Here is a 17,816-nt window from a genome sequence, read left to right as displayed (position 1 = left end):
TTGCCACCTCATAGTTATCGATAAGTAATAATACATTAGCTTAGAAATTTTCATTTATAGAATAGTCTAAAATGAATGCTGGAATGAGTGTGTATATGTCAACTCAAAAATTATGATGTTACATGTAATCTTCTGTTTAGTGTATTATCAGTGAAGGTTTTGATTGAGTGATGGTTATGTTAACATTTAAGTCCCCTGCAGCTCAGCGACACTGGGCCACTGCCATCATGGTCCTTGGTGTGCTGCGACACATCAAGACAGACAATGGCTCGTACTTCATCTCGAGATCTACTCAAGGAGCATTGGGGAATATCTCACTCGACAGGCATCACTGGGAATTCCCAGGGACAAGCATTGTGGAAAGGGCCAACCGTCTCCTGAAGGACAAGATACGTGTCCTTGGGGAGGGAAAGGTCACAGTGGTAGGATCCCAATAGCCCAGCAGGCTGAAGTATTGGCACAGCACATTATGCAATCAATCATTTTGAACGAAGAGGTTATGCCGCAGTAAAGGACAGAGAATCAGGAAAAATTTTATGGGTCCCATCGAGAAAAGTAAAACCTGATGCAGTGATCACCCAAAAGGGCGGTCTGGGAGAAACAGAAAACTAATCGAAATCTGAGTACTTTTCTTTCAGGCATGCTGTTTTACAGAAAAGAGCTGCAATAGATTTCCTGCTGCTGGCTCAAGAGGCACAGGTGCAAGGACTTTGAATGAGAAAATGGAGTTCCAGCAGATATATGAGAAGCTTTGAGCAGAAGGATGAACTGTATAATATAGCCCAAGATGCCTTGAAAATACTAACTAAAGAAGCACTAACATTATTACACACTGCACCACATACCTCTGCATGTTTACGTCACTTTTTAAATAACTCACCAAAAAAATTTATATAAGTACTAACACTTTTATATATTAGGATTAGGATCGGCGCTTGCGTTGTAACGGGGCATGGTTTTGTTAAGCATGGGGAGAGGGAGATGTTGTATTAGGCGAAATCGGACCCTCGGGATGTAACGTGATAGGCCCTCCCCTGCTGGGTCATGCATATGTAAAAAAGGTAAGGATGAAACTGGATACCTATATAAGGGACCCTCACATTCCAATAAACGCCATTTTACCGCTCACCATAATGGTGTAACAAACAGCTGTGACTTGGTCGGGGCCGTCGATACACATTCACAAAGGGACTTGACTTTCCAGGTTACCAGATCGAGGTAACAATCATTTAGTCTAATCCCCCTGCAGGAGCAGGAACACCTGGACCAGGTCACACAGGAGTGTCTGGGCAGGGTTTGAATGTCTCCAGAGAAGGAGATCCCACAACCTCTCTGGGCAGCCTGTTCCAGTGTTCTGTTACCCTTACTGTGATGAAGTTTTTCTCCTGTGTTCCAGCTTGTACCCACTGCCCCTTGTGCTATCATTGGACGTCACCGAGAAGAGCCTGGCTCATCCTCCTGACACTCACCCTTAACATATTTATAAATACTAATGAGGTCACCCCTCAGTCTCTCCTTCCCTGTGCACAGGTGGCAAAGAAGGCCAATGGCATCCTGGCTTGTATCAGGAATGACGTGGTGAGCAGGACTAGGGAAGTCATCCTGCCCCTGTACTCGGCATTGGTGAGGCCTCATCCCAAGTACCATGTTCAGTTATGGGCACCTCAGCACAGGAAAGACATGGAGGTGCTGGTGCAGATCCAGAGAAGGGCAATGAGGCTCATGAAGGGCTTAGAAAATCAACCCTATGAGGAGAGACTGAGGGAGCTGGGGCTGTTTAGTCTGAGGAAAAGGAGGCTGAGGGGAGACCTTATCGCTCTCTTCCAGTATCTGAAGGGTGCTTACAGTGAGAGTGGGGCTGGTCTCTTCTCACTGGTGAGAAGTGACAGGAAAAGGGGAAACGGCCTCAAGTTGCACCAAGGTAAGTTTAGGTTGGATGTTAGGAAACACTTGTTTACAGAAAAGGTAGTTAAGTACTGGAATAGGCTCCCCAGGGAGACGGTTGAGTTGCAGTCCCTGGATGTGTTTAAGAGCCATTTGGATGTGGTGCTGTCACGGGTTACTTAGATTTACCTATGCCCGTGACAGGGGAAGCCACCCCACGCCCCCCCCCCCCGGGGCCCGGAAAGGAGGGGGAAAAGGGGAGTGGGATAAAACAGCGACAATCTAAGGAGGAAAAACTTATTTTACTAAATATGATATCGAAATACAAGATAACACAATATAATATAATTAAGGCTAACAAAATCGAACGAAACAGAGAGAGAGAGTCTCCGAAAACCGAGAGGCCTACTGTGAACTCTAGGCGACACGGCTGGAACGCTTCCCACTCTCCGAGAAGTTCGAGAGAAGAAGGAGGGCACTCCAGCCTGGGAACGAGATTATATAGAGTCCTGGTCCCGTGACTTATTGTTACTCCCGTTGTTCTCTGGAATATGTAGTCTTCTTCTGTGGACTGCACATTCAACAGAAGTATCCATACTTGACATGATGTTATGATGTGGAATACTGATAGCAAAATTACAAAATTACAAAACCATGACATTCCACCCCTTATTCTACATTATTACATCATGGTTAATATATACATATATATACATATATATACACGTATGTAAAATTGTGATAGCTAAATAGTAGAATTGCATGTAACATAACTAAATGTACAACTATAATAACTAAAATACACTACACATGCAAACATATATATATATATATATAGATACATAAAATTATTGACTGCACTCCCCCAGCATCAAATTCCCTTGTGGCACACATTGAACATCCCCATCCTTCTGCATTACTCACCAAGTGCACCCAGGTCCTTGGGCAAAGACAGTTCCACGGATAGGTTTGCCCTTTCCAGAAGCTGGAAGGACCCAAACAGCTTTTCCCAACATGTTCTTTACATGTACAACAGGGACCTTATCTCCTTCTACAGTGTGGGGGGCTAGATTGACTAGGACCATCACGATTGACAGATCCTCTAGTATTGACCAACCAAGTGGCTTCTGCCAGATTCTTCTCCCAGTGCTTAAATGTTCCACCACCCATTGCTTTCAACATAGTTTTCAACAACCCATTATATCGTTCAATTTTACCAGAAGCTGGTGCATGGTAGGGAATATGATAAATCCACTCAATGCCATGATCTTTGGCCCAAGCATTTATAAGAGAATTTTTGAAATGTGTCCCATTATCAGATTCAATTCTTTCTGGGGTGCCATGTAGCCACAGGACTTGTTTCTCAAGACCTAATATGGTGTTTCGAGCAGTTGCATGGGGTACTGCGTATGTTTCAAGCCACCCAGTGGTTGCCTCTACCATAGTGAGTACATAACACTTACCACTGCGAGATCGTGGCAAGGTGATATAATCAACCTGCCACGCCTCCCCATATTTATACTTTTGCCATCGCCCTTCCTCCCAGAGAGGTTTCATCCTTCTGGCTTGTTTAATTATGGCACATGTTTCACAATCATGAATAATCTGCGCAATAGCATCCATGGTTAAGTCCACCCCTCGGTCTCTGGCCCACTTATATGTTGCGTCTCTTCCTTGATGGCCTGAGGTCTCATGAGCCCATCGAGCTAGAAATAATTCGCCCTTATTCTGCCAATCCAAGTCGATTTGAGCCACCTCAATTCTAGCAGCTTTATCTACCTGATGGTTGTTTTGTTGTTCTTCAGTAGCCCGACTTTTGGGCACATGTGCATCCACATGACGCACCTTTACAACCATATTCTTTGTTCGGGAAGCAATGTTCTTCCATAGTTCAGCGGCCCAAACAGATTTTCCCCTCCGTTGCCAGTTATTTTGTTCCCACCGCTGTAACCACCCCCATAAGGCATTTGCCACCATCCATGAGTCAGTATAAAGATACAGCATTGGCCACCTCTCCCGTTCAGCAACATCTAAGGCCAGCTGGACAGCTTTTACCTCTGCAAACTGACTTGATTCTCCCTTACCTTCAGTGGCCTCTGCAACCTGTCGTGTGGGGCTCCACACAGCAGCTTTCCATTTGCGATGCTTCCCTACAATGCGACATGATCCGTCTGTGAATAGGGCATATTTCTTTTCATTTTCTGGTAATTCGTTGTATGGTGGGGCCTCTTTAGCACGTGATACCTCTTCTGCTGGTGATGTTCCAAACTTTTTATCTTCAGGCCAGTCCATGATTACCTCTAGGATTCCTGGACGATTGAGGTTTCCCATTCGCGCTCGCTGTGTAATCAGCGTAATCCACTTGCTCCAGGTGACATCGGTAGCATGATGGGTGGAGGGAACCTGTCCTTTGAACATCCAGTTCAGCACTGGCAGTCGAGGTGCCAAAAGGAGCTGTGTTTCAGTCCCGACTACTTCGGAAGCAGCCCGAACCCCCTCATACGCGGCTAAGATCTCCTTCTCAGTTGGAGTGTAGCACTCTTCAGACCCCTTATATGATCGACTCCAGAATCCTAGGGGTCGGCCTCGGGTCTCTCCTGAGGCTCTTTGCCACAAACTCCAAGTGGGGCCTTTCTCTCCAGCAGCAGTATAGAGGATGTTCTTTACATCCTGTCCAGTCCGTACTGGCCCCAGGGCTACAGCACGGGCTATCTCTTGTTTAATCTGTTCAAAAGCCTGCTGCTGCTCAGGGCCCCATGCAAAATCATTCTTCTTCCGCGTTACCTGATAAAGGGGGCTTACAATGAGGCTGTAGTTTGGAATGTGCATCCTCCAAAAGCCTACTGCACCCAGGAAAGATTGTGTCTCTTTCTTGCTAGTTGGTGGAGACATGGCAGTGATTTTGTCGATCACATCTGTTGGGATGTGACGACGTCCATCCTGCCACTTCATACCTAAGAACTGAATTTCCTGGGCAGGTCCTTTTACTTTGCTTCACTTAATAGCAAAGCCGGCTTGTAGAAGAATTTGGATGATCTGCTCTCCTTTTGTGAAAACCTCTTCTGCTGTATCACCCCACACAACAATGTCATCAATGTACTGCAGGTGTTCAGGAGCACCACCCTGTTCCAGTACAGTTTGGACCAACCCATGGCAAATGGTTGGGCTGTGTTTCCACCCCTGGGGCAAACGGTTCCAAGTATACTGAATGCCCCTCCAGGTGAAGGCAAACTGTGGCTTACATTCTGCAGCCAAAGGAATAGAGAAGAAGGCATTGGAAATGTCAATGGTGGCATACCATTTGGCTGCTTTTGACTCCAGCTCGTACTGGAGTTCCAACATGTCCGGCACAGCAGCGCTCAATGGGGGTGTGACCTCATTCAGGCCACGGTAGTCTACTGTCAGCCTCCATTCTCCACTGGCTTTACGCACTGGCCATATGGGACTGTTAAAAGGTGAGTGAGTTTTACTGATCACTCCCTGATTCTCCAACTGGCGAATCAAATCATGAATGGGGATCAAGGAATCCCTGTTGGTGCGATACTGCCGTCTGTGCACTGTCTTTGTAGCAATCGGTACCTGCTGCTCTTTTACTCGTAGCAGCCCCACAACAGACGGGTCCTCTGACAGGCCAGGCAAAACAGACAGCTGCTTAATGTTGTCCATATCTACAGCAGCTATCCCAAAGGCCCATCGATACCCCTTAGGATCCTTGAAATGCCCCCTTCTGAGGTAATCAATACCCAGTATACATGGAGCCCCTGGGCCAGTCACAATAGGATGTTTTTGCCAGTCTTTGCCAGTGAGGCTTATTTCAGCCTCCAGCACAGTCAATTCTTGAGAGCCCCCAGTCACTCCAGAAATATGGATTGATTCTGTCCCTTCATGACTGGAGGGCATTAGGGTGCACTGTGCACCGGTATCCACCAGCGCCTTATATTCCTGTGGTTCTGATGTGCCAGGCCATCGAATCCACACAGTCCAATAAACTCTATTATCCCTTTCCCTCCCCTGACTGAGGGCAGGGCCCCTCTATTGGTTACCTGTGATGACTGGAGCAACTCCACTGGCGGTTGGTATGTCTAGTAGTTCTTTCACCCGTCCTCGTAGTGCAGAAGTAGGCTGATCATGCCACTTCCTCATGTCTTCTCCACGGTCACATAGGTAGCGCCACATGGAAACACGCGGTGCAATCGTACTGTTGTTCTTTGCTCGAGCTGGGAAGCGTGTGCGTTTAACAGCTGAGACTTTTGGTGATGCAGGTGAGGAGTAGGACTGGAATACTTTGATCAGATCCTTCATTAGACCTGGTGGCCTAATGTGGTCTTATGTGGTCTTATGGTTCCTATGGGGTCCTATGGGGTCTTATAGGGTCCTATGGGGTCCTATGGGGTCTTATGGGGTCCTATGGGGTCTTATAGGGTCCTATGGGGTCCTATGGGGTTCTATGGGGTCTTATGGGGTCTTATGGAGTTCTATGGGGTCCTATTGCTTCCTATTGATTCCTATGGGGTTTATGGGGTCCTATGGGGTCTTATGGGGTCCTATGGGGCTTATGGGGTCCTATAGGGTCCTATGGGGTATCTTCTTCCTTTCCTATGGGAAGGGGAAGGGGAGGGGGAAGAGGAAAAGGAATAAGCCCATTTCCTTTCCAGCCACAACGCTACCCTGGAGGTGAAATCCAATGGGCGATGTACTGGCTGGATCCCAAGCGTTATCCGGATCGAGAAGCTCGCATCTTCGCTCAAAGCCTCCACGAGCATCAAGCCAAAATGAGCCTGGCTTTAATCAGGATCAAACCCGGAGCGCTCCGGGTCCCCCACTGGCATTTTAATGCCAACGTCCATGGCTACGTGGTGCAGGTAGGCCGCAGCCTTTGGTTTTGCTTCCACTTCCTCTTTCTCTCTTCCACCTTTAAGAATATCCTTCCTTTTCCTCTATGGCTTCATTTAACCCTTATTCCCCTACCTTGTAATCCATTTACCTCGTGGGTTTACCCTAAAACCCTATAGGATTTCCCCTATATTCTATAGGGCATGGCATGGACCTTCCATGGCATTACCCTTCCAGGACCTTAATAGACCCCATAAGACCCCATAGACCCCATAAGACCCCATTAGACCCCATTCTTCCCCTTCCAGGACCTTAATACCCCCATATAATCCCATATTCCCCTTCCAGGACCCTTCCTTTAACCTTCCAGGACCTTTCTATCCCCCTTAGGTTCCCCTCCGGCACCATTTAATGGCGGAGTTTTCCACTGGGCTCCGTATCGACCTGCCAGGACCTGGATGGAACCAGTGAATCTCATTTACATCCAGTCGCTCCTTCAGGTAACGCCTTTAAGCTGCCAGGACCTTGGAGGGGTCGGTTGCCAAATAGTGAGCCAATGGAATGCATAGGTGCCAAATAAGGAGTCATTGGTATACATAGGGGCCCACTGTTGCCAAATAGTGAGCCAATAAAAGACATAGGAAACCAGCGTTGCCAAATAGTGATCCATTTGGTTACATTGGAAAGCGTAGTTGCCAATTAGTGATCCGTTCGATTACATAGAGCCCCATAGCTGCCAAATAGTGATCCATAGAGTCCCATAGGACCCCATAGCTGCCAAATAGTCATCCATATTCCCCCATAGAGCCCCATAGAACCCCATAGAGCCCCATAGAACCCCATAGAGCCCCATAACCCCCCATAGGACCCCATAGAGTCCCATAGCCACCGCATAGGACCCTATAGACCCCCATAGAGCCCCATAGAGCCCCATAGGGATCCATTAGACCCCATAGACCCCCCATAGGACCCCCAAAGAGCCCCATAGCTGACAAATAGTGACCCATAGAGCCCCATAGGACCCCATAGACTCTCATAGCCACCCCATAGGACCCTATAGAGCCCCATAGGACCCCATAACCCTCCACTGGACCCCATAGAGCCCCATAGCTGCCAAATACAGACCCATTAGACCCCATAGAGCCCCATAGGACCCCATAGAGCCCCATAGACCCCATAACCCCCCATAGAACCCCATAGAGCCCCATAGCTGTCAAATAGCGATCCATTAGCCCCCATAGCTGCCAAATAGTGATCCATTGGACCCCATAGGACCCCTACGACCCTCATAGACCCCCCATAGGACCCCCATAGAGCCCCATAGAGCCCCATAGACCCCCATAGGACCCCATAGACCCCCATATAAACCTATATAACCCTATATGATCCTATATATAACCCATTGCAGCACCCCGATCCTCTCACCATAGCCACCCTAAGGATCTTCCCTAATGAACTTGGCCAACCCCATTATCATCTTAACGCTAACGAGCTGGCTTACATCCTCCAAGGCTGTGGCAAGGTAAGGCCCTATATTATATATAGGGGATATAGGGGGGTGGGATGCAAATGAGGCTTAATGAGCTCATGAATATGCGAATGCAGGCCGGCCTGGTGTTGGAGAATGGGGAGAGCCTGAGCTTCGAGGTGGAAGTGGGGGACGTCCTATTCTTCCCTATGGGGAGCCAGCATTACTTGAAGAGCGGGTGCCCCGACGGGATCCTATTGGTGCTGGGTTATAGCACCGGGAATATGGTGGGTCTATGGGGTATATAAGGGGTTCTATGGGGGTCTATGGGGTCTATAGGGCTCTATGGGTGGCTATGGGGTCTATATGGGGTCCTATTGGATCCAATTGGGTCCTATGGGGTTCTATGGGGTCCTATTGGGTTCTATGGGGTTCTATGAAGCCTTATGGGGTCTATGGGGGTCTATGGGGGTCTATGGGGCTCTATGGGGTCCTATGGGGGTCTATGGGGCTCTATGGGGCTCTATGGGGGGTCTATAGGGGTCTATGGGTCACTATTTGGCAGCTATGGGGTCTATGGGGGTCTATGGGGGTATATGGGGGTCTATGGGGCTCTATGGGTCTCTATGGGGCTCTATGGGGTCTATATGGGGCTCTATGGGGTCCTATGGGGGTCTGTGGGGTGTCTATGGGGCTCTATGGCGTTCTATGGGGGTCTGTGGGGCTCTATGGGGTTCTATGGAGCTCTATGGAGCCTTATGGGGTCTATGGGGGTCTATGGGGCTCTATGGGGTCCTATGGGGGTCTATGGGGGGCTATAGGGCTCTATGGGGTGCTATGGGGTCTCTATGGGGTTTATGGGGTCTCTATGGGGCTCTATGGGTTAACAATTTGGCATCCCTGGCCCTCCATTCATTCGAATGGCTCCCTATTTGGCAACTATGGGCCTCCGTTCATTCCTATGGGGCTCCATTCATTCATATGGCTAACTATTTGGCAGCTATCTGGCCCACCATTCACCGTAATAGCTCCCTATTTGGCACCTATGGGCCTCCATTCATTCCTATGGCTCACTGTTTGGCAGCTCAGAGCCTCCATTCATTTTAATGGCTCACTATTTGGCACCTATAGGAACTCCAAACCCAGCGCCTCAATCGCTACTTCCGGTCTCTCCCGGCCGCCATCTTGGCTCGCCTCTTCAGTACGGATCTAGAAAAGACCCGGATGTTGCTCCGGGATTAATTAAAGCTCATTAATTAACGCTTGTAACTCATTAAACAGATGGCAACGCATTGATTGTATTGAGACGGTCCTCCAGGGCCATAGAGTTGGACGGGGTAGAAGAGACTTCCGGGTTTAGAGAGGCATAAAGGGACTTCCGGCTTCCGAACGCTTCCGAACGCATCCGAAGGCTTCCGAAGCCCGAAGAAACCCGGAAGTCGAGCGGAGCGGCTCCGAACTTGACCCGAGCGGCTCCGAGCGCTTCCGAGTGCACCCGAGTGGTTCTGAAGTCGATCCGAGCGCTTCCGAAAGGCTCCGAACGGTTCCGAAGCGTGAAGGAACAAGGAAGTCGCTCGTAGCGATCCCGAATGGCTCCGAACTGGACCCGAGTGTTTCCGAGCGTCTCCAAAGTCGACCGGAGCGATTCCGAACGGTTCCGAATGGTTCCGAAAGGGTCCGAAGCCCGAAGAGACACGGAAATTGCTCGTAGCGATCCCGAATAGCTCCGAAGTGGACCCGAAGGGCTCCGAGCGTTTCCAAGCTCCTCCAAAGTGAACCCGAGAGCTTCCGAAAGGATCCGAATGGTTCCGAAGCCTGAAGAAACCCGGAAGTCGCTCGTAGCGACCCCAAACGGCTCCGAACGGCTCCGAACTGGACCCGAAAGTTTCTGAATGTTTCCGAAGTTGACCCGAGCGCTTCCGAACGGAACCGAAGCGCGAAAAACCCGGAAATTGCTCGTAGCGATCCCGAAATAGACCCGAGCGTTTCCGAAAGGTTCCGAACAGCTCCGAACCCGACCGGAAGCCACCTGTAGCAACCCGGAAGTCAATCGGAAGTCGCTGGGAGGGGTTCCGAACCCGACCCCAGCGGTTCCGAAGAATTCCGAAGGTGAAATCGAAGGAACCCGAAAGTAAACCGGAACTCGCTCCGAAAAGACCCGAGCGCTTCCGAACGGAGACGAAGTGGATCTCGGAGCAACCCGGAAGTTAACCGGAAGTCGCTTCAGAACGACCCGAGCGCATCCGAATACTTCCGAAGAGAGCCGAACCGGAACGGAAGTGGCCAGACCAACCCGGAAGTAAACCGGAAAAACCTTCAGCAGGCTCCTCCGGCAGCCGAACCGGCGCCGAACACCAGCCGAACTTCGTCTTTTTTCGGCTGTTTTCGGTTCCGGTACCGGGGATGGAGAAACAAGGGCGGGTGGATTGTCCGGCGTTACCGCCCGGGTGGAAGAAGGAAGAAGTGATACGGAAATCGGGGCTGAGCGCCGGGAAAAGCGACGTCTATTACTTCAGGTAACGGGGACCGGCCCACCGTTCCCTGGTGGCAAATTCTCATCTTTTGTTGGCTCTGTGCTCCTCCCCTGGCTTTCTGCAAGGCTGCCATTTGCTGGAAGGCTGCTTCCATCAGCTTCTGACAGAAAGGAGACAAGAAATGCATGAAGAGCATCTCTTTGGAGGAGGATCTGAGCACAGCCAACCACAAGCTTCTGGTCAAGAGCAGTTTCTTCAGTTTACCGTTCCACTGCTACAGTGTTGTGCCACTTCTGCAGTGTCCTTTCCTCTCTCCTGCATCACACACCCTGCCCTTCCCTTCACGCGGCCCTATTTAGAGGCAGGTACCCACACCACAGCTCACAAGAGCTTCCTACCCACAGAGGCTTTCTCTTGCTTGGCCTCCACGCCTCACCTTGGCCTCAAGACTACTAAGCTGCAAGGCCTCTTGGCCAGGCTCTGGGCCTCCCTCCAGGCTGTTTCACCTTAAGGCCTCTAAGCCTCCTGGGCAACATCTAAGCCTTTAGGCCTCCCCCTATGCCTCTAGGACAGCTTGCAGGCATCTGTGCCTCCAGGTGTGTTCTCCATTACAGCTCTAAGCCTTCCTTTGTGCCATAAATGCTCATGGACACGTGGTCTCTTTTTTGGCGTCCCTCTGTGCATCAGGCCCTCAAAACCTCAGTGCTTCCAGTCCAGCCCTTTAGTACCTCGGCTCCAGGCCTACCCTTAAGCTTCAAGGACTTTAGGCTCTACAGGGCTGTTAAGGCCTCTAAGCCCCCTTTTTTTGGCTGTGTCCGATAGAACCACCACTGCCCTTGATGCTCTGTCCCATAACCCCCACAGCTTAGCCCCGTAAGCTATGCACCATAAGCTTCTGTTTGCCTACAAGCTATGGCCTCTAAGGTTCCCCATGGGGCTCTAGACAACATGGCCAGGGACAGAAATGGGGCTGTTTCTGCCCTTCTTATCACCCGGTCCCTCCCACCGTCTGTCAGGGACAGGAACCCACAGGACCCATAGAGAACCAAAAGAACATCATAGAGAGTCATAGAGCCACATAAGAACAACAGGGAGCAATAGAGACCCACGGGGAGCCAAAGGGAACAAATACAGACTCATATGGGAGCTATACTGACACACTCACACATGTACCTGCAGGGACCCATAGAAGTGCATAGGGGAACATACTGTCCTGTAGCAACCAACTGTGCCCCACAGCCAGTTACGATGATGTTCAGTCACCATGGATCAAGGTTCACGGCACTGTGGGATGGCCTGAGTGGCCAACTCACACTCTTGGCCACCCTCCATCTCCCGTGGCTCCCACACCAAACCCACAGCACTACCCACACTAAGCCCTGTCCCACAAATGCAGCTGCTGCCGCTCAACAACTCTTATTGGCTGAAAGCAGGAGAGTTGAGAGATCCAAAGGGGTTGTGAGATCAGAGGTTGGGGCTGGAAGGCAGAGCATCTGCAGCTTTCGTTCCTCACTGAGTCCTTTCTATTGGGAAAGGAGATGGAGGGAGGTGAGAAGATGGAGGGCAGGGATGCGGAGTAGGAAACCACCTTGATGCTGATGTCATGGCTCTGTGCCTGCAGCTTGTTACCCTGGGACTCAGCCGTGTCAGCACGTTCCTCTGCCTCATCCAGCATGTGCTGTGCCCTGGGGAACTCGGCCAAGTTGGCCTGCTTGTCCTGTGGCTTCGCCCCGGTCCCCACCCCAGTCCCCCCCCCAAACACCCACCCAACTCATCCCTGCAGCTCCTCCCTCCCCCCAACCAGCCTCGAGTCGGGCAGAAAGTTATCGACATCTCTTCATTGAATGATCAATCCCTAAATAAAACCCTCTGGTACGCATCAGAGTTTAGGGGTTTTTAGGGTTTATTAGGGTTTTTAATGGTTTTTAGGTTTTTTAGGCGGTTTTAGGGTTTATTAGGGTTTTTTAGGGGTTTTTAGGTGTTTTTAGGGGTTGCCGTGGATTTCCAATTGGTATACGCAGGTGTATTCCACGTTCCCCCAGTTGCTGCGTACATCCATTTTAATCCTTTTGTAGGACTGAAGGGGCTTCTCCTGCCAATGCAAAGAGGAAAGGCTTCGTTATGGGCCGGAGGGGGACCAGTGCCCCATAGTGCCCCATAGTTCCCACTGTTCTCCCCATACATACCAAAGCATCCCATAGATCTCATAGTGCCCCACAGCTCCCACTGTTCGCCCCACAGTCAATGATTTCCTGGAATTCTGATCCATATTCAATAGTTGTTTAGCATGCAGACCCCTCTCTTGTTATCACCCATCTTATCAGTGTGGGAATCAAATGTTGTTTGTGCCTTTAGAACAAGAGAAGAATCTTTTCTTTCAAGGTTTCAGTATATAAGTGAAGTAGTTTGTTGTTATTTCAAGATCTCAGTATACAAGTGAAGCAGTTTGTAGTTATTTCAAGGCCTTAGTATACAAGTGAAGCAGTAGCAGAGGAGAGGCTTTGTTATGGGCATGGGAAGCGCCATGGCACAAGTGCTTCCAAAGGCTTGCAAAAGGGACCCCGCGGGAGTCGGCCATGTTGGAGAGCAGAGGGTGGGCAGGAAAGCTCTTTCTTCCCATGCCGTGCAGGCAGCCCAGCCTCCCCCCTTGCACTTGCCATACCTGAACATGGAAGGCCTGGGCGATCTCTCCGTCCACATCGTAAACAAACGATCCCAGGAGAGTTTCCATTTCGTCCTCATCCACTCCCTCAAAGACAAGAGATGATGGCGGTCACACTTAGGCAGGCCGTGCCATAAAGAACACACTGAGGCCAAAGGTGGGAGCCCTTCCAACCCTCCCTGTGCTCTGGTAGGATTGGAGCACAACGGAGGGCGAACCTGAGTCAGGGCACGTGGAGCAATTGCTCCCAGCTGCTCGGCCACAAAGAGCAGCAGAGGCCTTTGGAGACATGGAACCAGCCGAGGGATTCGGTGCCCTCAGACAGGATGCCGTGCTCTGCAGCAGCCCACCACTGAAATTTGGGAGCTCCCAACTGTATGGGGTCGTATGGGGCTCTGTTGAGTGTCTACCGTGTGGCTCTATGGTGCTCTATGAGCTCTTGTGTGGCTCTATGGGGTCTTACAGGGCTCTATGTGGCAGTTATGGGGCTCTGTTGGGTGTCTGTAGGGCCCTTATGGGGCCCTGTTGGGTGTCTGTCGGGCACCATGTAGCTCTTTGGTTCTCTATGAGCTTCTTGTGCAGCTCTATGGGGTTTTACGGAGCATTATGGGGCTCTATGGGGTGTCTGTGGGGGCTCTATAGGGCTCTTCGGGGTGTCTGTGGGGGTCTATGGGGTCTTATGTTGCGGTTATTGTGTTCTGTTGGTTATCTCTGGGGCTCTATAGGGGTTCAATGGGCTCTTATGGGGCTCTATGGCAAAGCTTTTTCCTCGGGGGCCTCCAGAAGCAGCAGCAGGCAGAGACTTACCAAGATGGCAAAGTCTCTGGGGGCACTGTTGACATCCCCAGAGGGAGACACTGCCTTGGAGACATGCCAGACAGTGAAAGCCGTGGGCCAGATGTTCTGAGGCAGCTAGATGACGGCGTGGCCCTGCGAACCTTGGAAAGCCCAGCAGTTGCCAACAGAAATATCAGGCTGAAATGAGAGAGATGCGTCCATCAGCGGTGAGGCAAAGAGTCGCCAGAGCTGGATGCTGGGCAAGGAGCACAGAATTTGTCTTCTGTGTGGGCTGCCGTGCTCCCCGTAATGGAACGCTACTCAAGGGACAGGAGGGGAATATGCAAAGGTTCGGACAACAGCTCTGGAGTCAACCGCCTTTCTCTGCTTGCCCAGAGCCGGCGGGGCAGCCCTCCCCAGCATCTGTCAGCCCAGCACCCTCCCAACGCTGGTGTCAGTGATGTGGGGAAGAGTGTGGGCTGAGCAGAGCAGCTGGGCCAAAGGAAATGGATGTGCAGCCAGAATGGGGTGAGGATGGGGGGAGGGAGAATGGGGGGAAGGGTTGGGGGTAGGAAAGACTGGGAGAAGGATGGGGGGTAGGATGGAGGGAGGAAATGGGAGGATGGGGGGGAAGGATGGTGGAAGAAAGGGAGGGGAAGGATGGGGGGGAGAAGGATGGAAGGAAGGTTGAGGAGGGGGAAAGGATGGGGAGGAGGAAAGGATGGAGGGGGACAGATCGGGGGAAGGAAGGGCTGCGGGATGGAGGGGGAGCCCTTATGGGGCCCTGTGGGGTGTCTGCGGGGGGAGGGGGGCGAAAGCAAGGGGGGGAAGCCCACTGTCAGCACTTCTCCTGCCATACCTGCAAGAGGGTCTCAGGGGACTTTGCGGAGGAAAAGAGGGGAGAAAGCCGGCCTTTCCCACCGTAACTCTTGGTTGTCCTCTCCGCATCAACAGTGGCACCTGAAATAAAGATGGACAGACGTGCACTGGGACAGCCCAGAGACAAGCTGAAGGAGTGAATGCTCATTCCCCAAAGCTCTTGGCGGGGCTCTGGGGTGCAGAATCCCTCCTGCTGTGTATGGGAACCGCTGAGTCCCGGCCTGATGCGCTGATTGAGCACCTGGGGAAATGAGCCGGTCAGCCCTGGGAGCAGAGTTGAAGGGTTTTTAAATTCTCAGAGATGGGGGCTTTAGACGGGATGTGAGGAGGAAATTCTTGAGCCCAGTGGGCGGTGAGGCCCTGCAATGTGCTGCCCAGAGGAGCCATGGATGCCCCATTCCCGGAGGCGTTGGAGACCAGGTTGGATGGGGCCCTGAGCGCCTTGATGCAAAGGGTGGCAGTCCTGTCAGTGGCAGGGAGTTGGACTGGGATGGTCTTAAGGTCCCTTCAGACCTCAGCCATCCTAAAGCTCTATGAGATAAGTGTGACAGGAAGCAGAGCTGGGCAGGTTTTGGGGAGTGCCAGGCGCAAAGCTGATGGTAGTGAAGCTGTCTACATACCCAGGGATTTCAGAGCCCAGTTGGGCATCCAGTAGCTGTTTTCCACGACTCTCTCAATTGCATGCTGTGTCAGCTGCAGAATTTCCTGGCAACAAACAGGGAATGGAGAGACAGCAGTGAGCACAAAGACAGGAGATGGGTGTGGCCCAGCCAGGGCTGGGTGGACGGGGGGAGAGCGGTAGATGTAGTCTACCTTGATTTCGCCCCATCAGGTCCCATGGATTTATGGAGGGCTGGTGGGTGGGGGGTGGGAAATCCAGGGGATCTTTGTATGGATGGAGGATCTCACCCCCATCTCTTTTCTTTCTCATCAGATCCTGTTGAATCCTGCCGTGCTGCTGGACCAGATCCTGGTGCATCTCCTATGTCTGCAGGTGGCTCCTTCCACAACCTGCTGCCAGATCCCGGCCCAGCCTCACACTATGATCCACTGGGTCCCAACAGCCTTGGGCAGCCTCGTGTCACCGTGGGGCTGAGCTCCTCTGGATCCCAGTGCACCCCTTCCCCTTCTAATGCACCTCCCTTCCATGCAGCCCTTAGAGACCCCGGGGGTCCCAGTGTTGTCACATCACTGGATGCTGGGGATCCGCTCCACATCGCACTGCTGGATCCCAAGGGTCCCCCTGGCAAAACACTGTGGGATCCAGATCACAAGGATCCCCCCCATGGCACCACCTCCAGGGCTCCCAATGATGGAGCACCTCAGGATCCCAGGGGGGACCCCCATAGCAGCCCCTCGCTGGATCCCATCCCTCCCTTTCCACACCACCTCCTTGCCCACTCCTTCCTCCTGACCCCTGCAGCCCAGGCCCAGCTGCTGTGGGTGCTAGGGGGCTCTGAGAAGCCCAACTGCTGTCCACTGCCCAGTCGGCGTTGCTCCACGCCGCCCTCTGGGGGCCCCGGGGGGGGTCTTTGTCCCATCCCTGCCTCCTTCTGACACTGCTTGGCTTCCTTAGCCCAGCACCCAGCTCTGACCCCTCCCTGCGCCTCTTCTTCCTCCTCTGCCTCGGGACCCCCCCCATCGCCCCACTTAACCCCCCATTTGGCCGCCAGCCTCTTCCCCACGTTCTCCAACCCCCCCAAGCTTCTCCTGCCCCACTTAGAGCTGGCGGCCGGAGGAGGGGATGAAGGGCAGCGGGGCAGCTGTTGGCTCCGGGCTTTTGTGGTGGGGTTGGCAGCTTGGGGGGGTCCTCCCGGTGTTTTCTGCCGGGCTCTGGTGGCCTTATCTAAACACTTGGGGGGCAGCGGGACCACCCCCGTCGAGTTGGTCGCATCCGCCACCTCTTTGCTGCTGCGCTGCCCCCATTTCGTCCCCCAGATCTTAGAGGCCACAGGGGGGGCAGGGGGCTATGGGCGCCTCTTTGAGGCAGGGGGTGCTGGGGGCGCCCCCCCCCCCCAAAACGAGGCTGCCAGATGAGTCACTTGACCCCTCTCCAAGGGTTCATGGAGTATGGGTCCCTTGACCACACTCCGTATCCACCCTCCAACCCTTTGTCCCCCCATCCCCAAACCCCCAACCCATTGCCCCCCCCACCCCCAACCCCCCATCCCACTCCCAACCCCCCACCACCTGACCCCCAATTCCCCCCCTCCAACTCACCCCTTTCCAGAGATGCTGCTAATAGTCCTGTAGGAAAATCGTCTGGGGGGTGGGGAGGGGTGGGTACGGTTTAGAGGTGGGGGAGTCACAGGGAGCCCCCCACAGTGCCATGGCCCACTCCCACCCCCGCCTCCCCACCATGAACCCAACCCCCCACTTCAGACCCCACAACATTTCTCCATCCCCAACAGTAATACCCCCCCATAGCAATCCCCCACCCCATAACCCCCCCACCTGGCAATGGGGGCAGCAGCTCCCCTGCTTACAACACCCCACTATCCCCTCCAGACCCCCCCTCAGCCCCCCCATCTCTACCACAACCCCCACACTGCCCCCCCCCCCCCCCCCCGGGCCCCTTCCCGACCCACCATGTCCCCCCCCCTCACCTGACACTGGGGGCAGCATTTCCCCAACATCCGGTACCTCCCCAGCAGGTATTGCCCCATGGCCCGGCTGATCCGTTCCTGCCGTTCCCTTCTCTCTTCCAATTCTGACTGAAATTTCAGGACTAGCGTTTCACCCACTCTGCTATGGAAGGGGAAAAGGGAGGGGGAAATGAAAGGGGAAGCGAGGGAGAGCCTTCTAGCCCCACGTGCCCCTATAACCCCTGGAGCCCCCC

The 17,816-nt window shown here is 52.5% G+C and overlaps 3 protein-coding genes and 1 long non-coding RNA gene across 21 annotated transcripts in view; 2 read left to right on the top strand and 2 right to left on the bottom strand.

Annotated features, from left to right (window-relative positions):
- Window positions 1-1,250: 1,250 nt before the first annotated feature.
- LOC146752723 (uncharacterized) lies at window positions 1,251-4,836 on the bottom strand. The gene is made up of 2 exons (XM_085531380.1): window positions 3,348-4,836; window positions 1,251-2,508 (listed from the first exon to the last, which is right to left on the bottom strand). The coding sequence occupies exons 1-2, from the start codon at window positions 4,834-4,836 to the stop codon at window positions 2,060-2,062; spliced, it is 1,938 nt and encodes a 645-aa protein (XP_085387506.1). The 3' UTR covers window positions 1,251-2,059.
- Window positions 4,837-6,414: 1,578 nt separating this feature from the next.
- Window positions 6,415-9,445, top strand: LOC146752722 (uncharacterized). The gene is made up of 5 exons (XM_085531372.1): window positions 6,415-6,763; window positions 7,088-7,217; window positions 8,126-8,239; window positions 8,323-8,472; window positions 9,317-9,445. Exons 1-5 carry the CDS (start codon window positions 6,483-6,485, stop codon window positions 9,425-9,427), a joined length of 786 nt encoding a protein of 261 aa, XP_085387498.1. The 5' UTR covers window positions 6,415-6,482; the 3' UTR covers window positions 9,428-9,445.
- Window positions 9,446-12,544: 3,099 nt separating this feature from the next.
- LOC146752719 (SUN domain-containing protein 3-like) overlaps window positions 12,545-17,816 on the bottom strand; it is a 34,531-nt gene continuing 29,259 nt past the window's right edge. For 7 of the 18 annotated variants that reach the window (XM_085531407.1, XM_085531410.1, XM_085531405.1 and 4 more), the window contains 4 exons: window positions 17,621-17,725; window positions 17,198-17,239; window positions 14,129-14,296; window positions 12,545-13,408 (listed from right to left, as the gene is read on the bottom strand). In XM_085531407.1, coding sequence (XP_085387533.1) covers window positions 13,117-13,408; window positions 14,129-14,296; window positions 17,198-17,239; window positions 17,621-17,725 — 607 coding nt within the window. In that variant the 3' untranslated portion in view covers window positions 12,545-13,116. Of the gene's footprint in view, window positions 13,409-14,128; window positions 14,297-14,957; window positions 15,059-15,597; window positions 15,683-17,197; window positions 17,240-17,583; window positions 17,726-17,816 lie in introns of those variants that run through there. The other 11 variants (XR_014940426.1, XR_014940427.1, XR_014940429.1 and 8 more) reach the window with 11 other exon arrangements.
- Window positions 15,055-17,018, top strand: LOC146752721 (uncharacterized). The gene is made up of 2 exons (XR_014940459.1): window positions 15,055-15,234; window positions 15,912-17,018. It is a non-coding gene; the product is annotated as an uncharacterized LOC146752721 (long non-coding RNA).

Source organism: Coturnix japonica, unplaced genomic scaffold, assembly GCF_054131305.1.
Source record: "Coturnix japonica strain WE unplaced genomic scaffold, WE-NBRP24 Scf042, whole genome shotgun sequence".
NCBI lineage: Eukaryota > Metazoa > Chordata > Aves > Galliformes > Phasianidae > Coturnix > Coturnix japonica.
The sequence above is the reverse complement of the archived record's forward strand: the minus strand, read 5'-3'. Positions and strand labels throughout refer to the sequence as shown.

Excerpts from the sequence above, each read along its gene's own strand:
- LOC146752723 (XM_085531380.1), bottom strand. The coding sequence starts at position 4,836 with ATGAAGTGGCAGGATGGACGTCGTCACATCCCAACAGATGTGATCGAC. Across the intron at positions 2,509-3,347 it reads CTTGCCACGATCTCGCAGTG|TATTCCACATCATAACATCA; the intron begins GTAAGTGTTATG and ends TTTTGCTATCAG.
- LOC146752722 (XM_085531372.1), top strand. The coding sequence starts at position 6,483 with ATGGGAAGGGGAAGGGGAGGGGGAAGAGGAAAAGGAATAAGCCCATTT. Across the intron at positions 7,218-8,125 it reads ACATCCAGTCGCTCCTTCAG|CACCCCGATCCTCTCACCAT; the intron begins GTAACGCCTTTA and ends AACCCATTGCAG. Across the intron at positions 8,473-9,316 it reads GTTATAGCACCGGGAATATG|GAACTCCAAACCCAGCGCCT; the intron begins GTGGGTCTATGG and ends TGGCACCTATAG.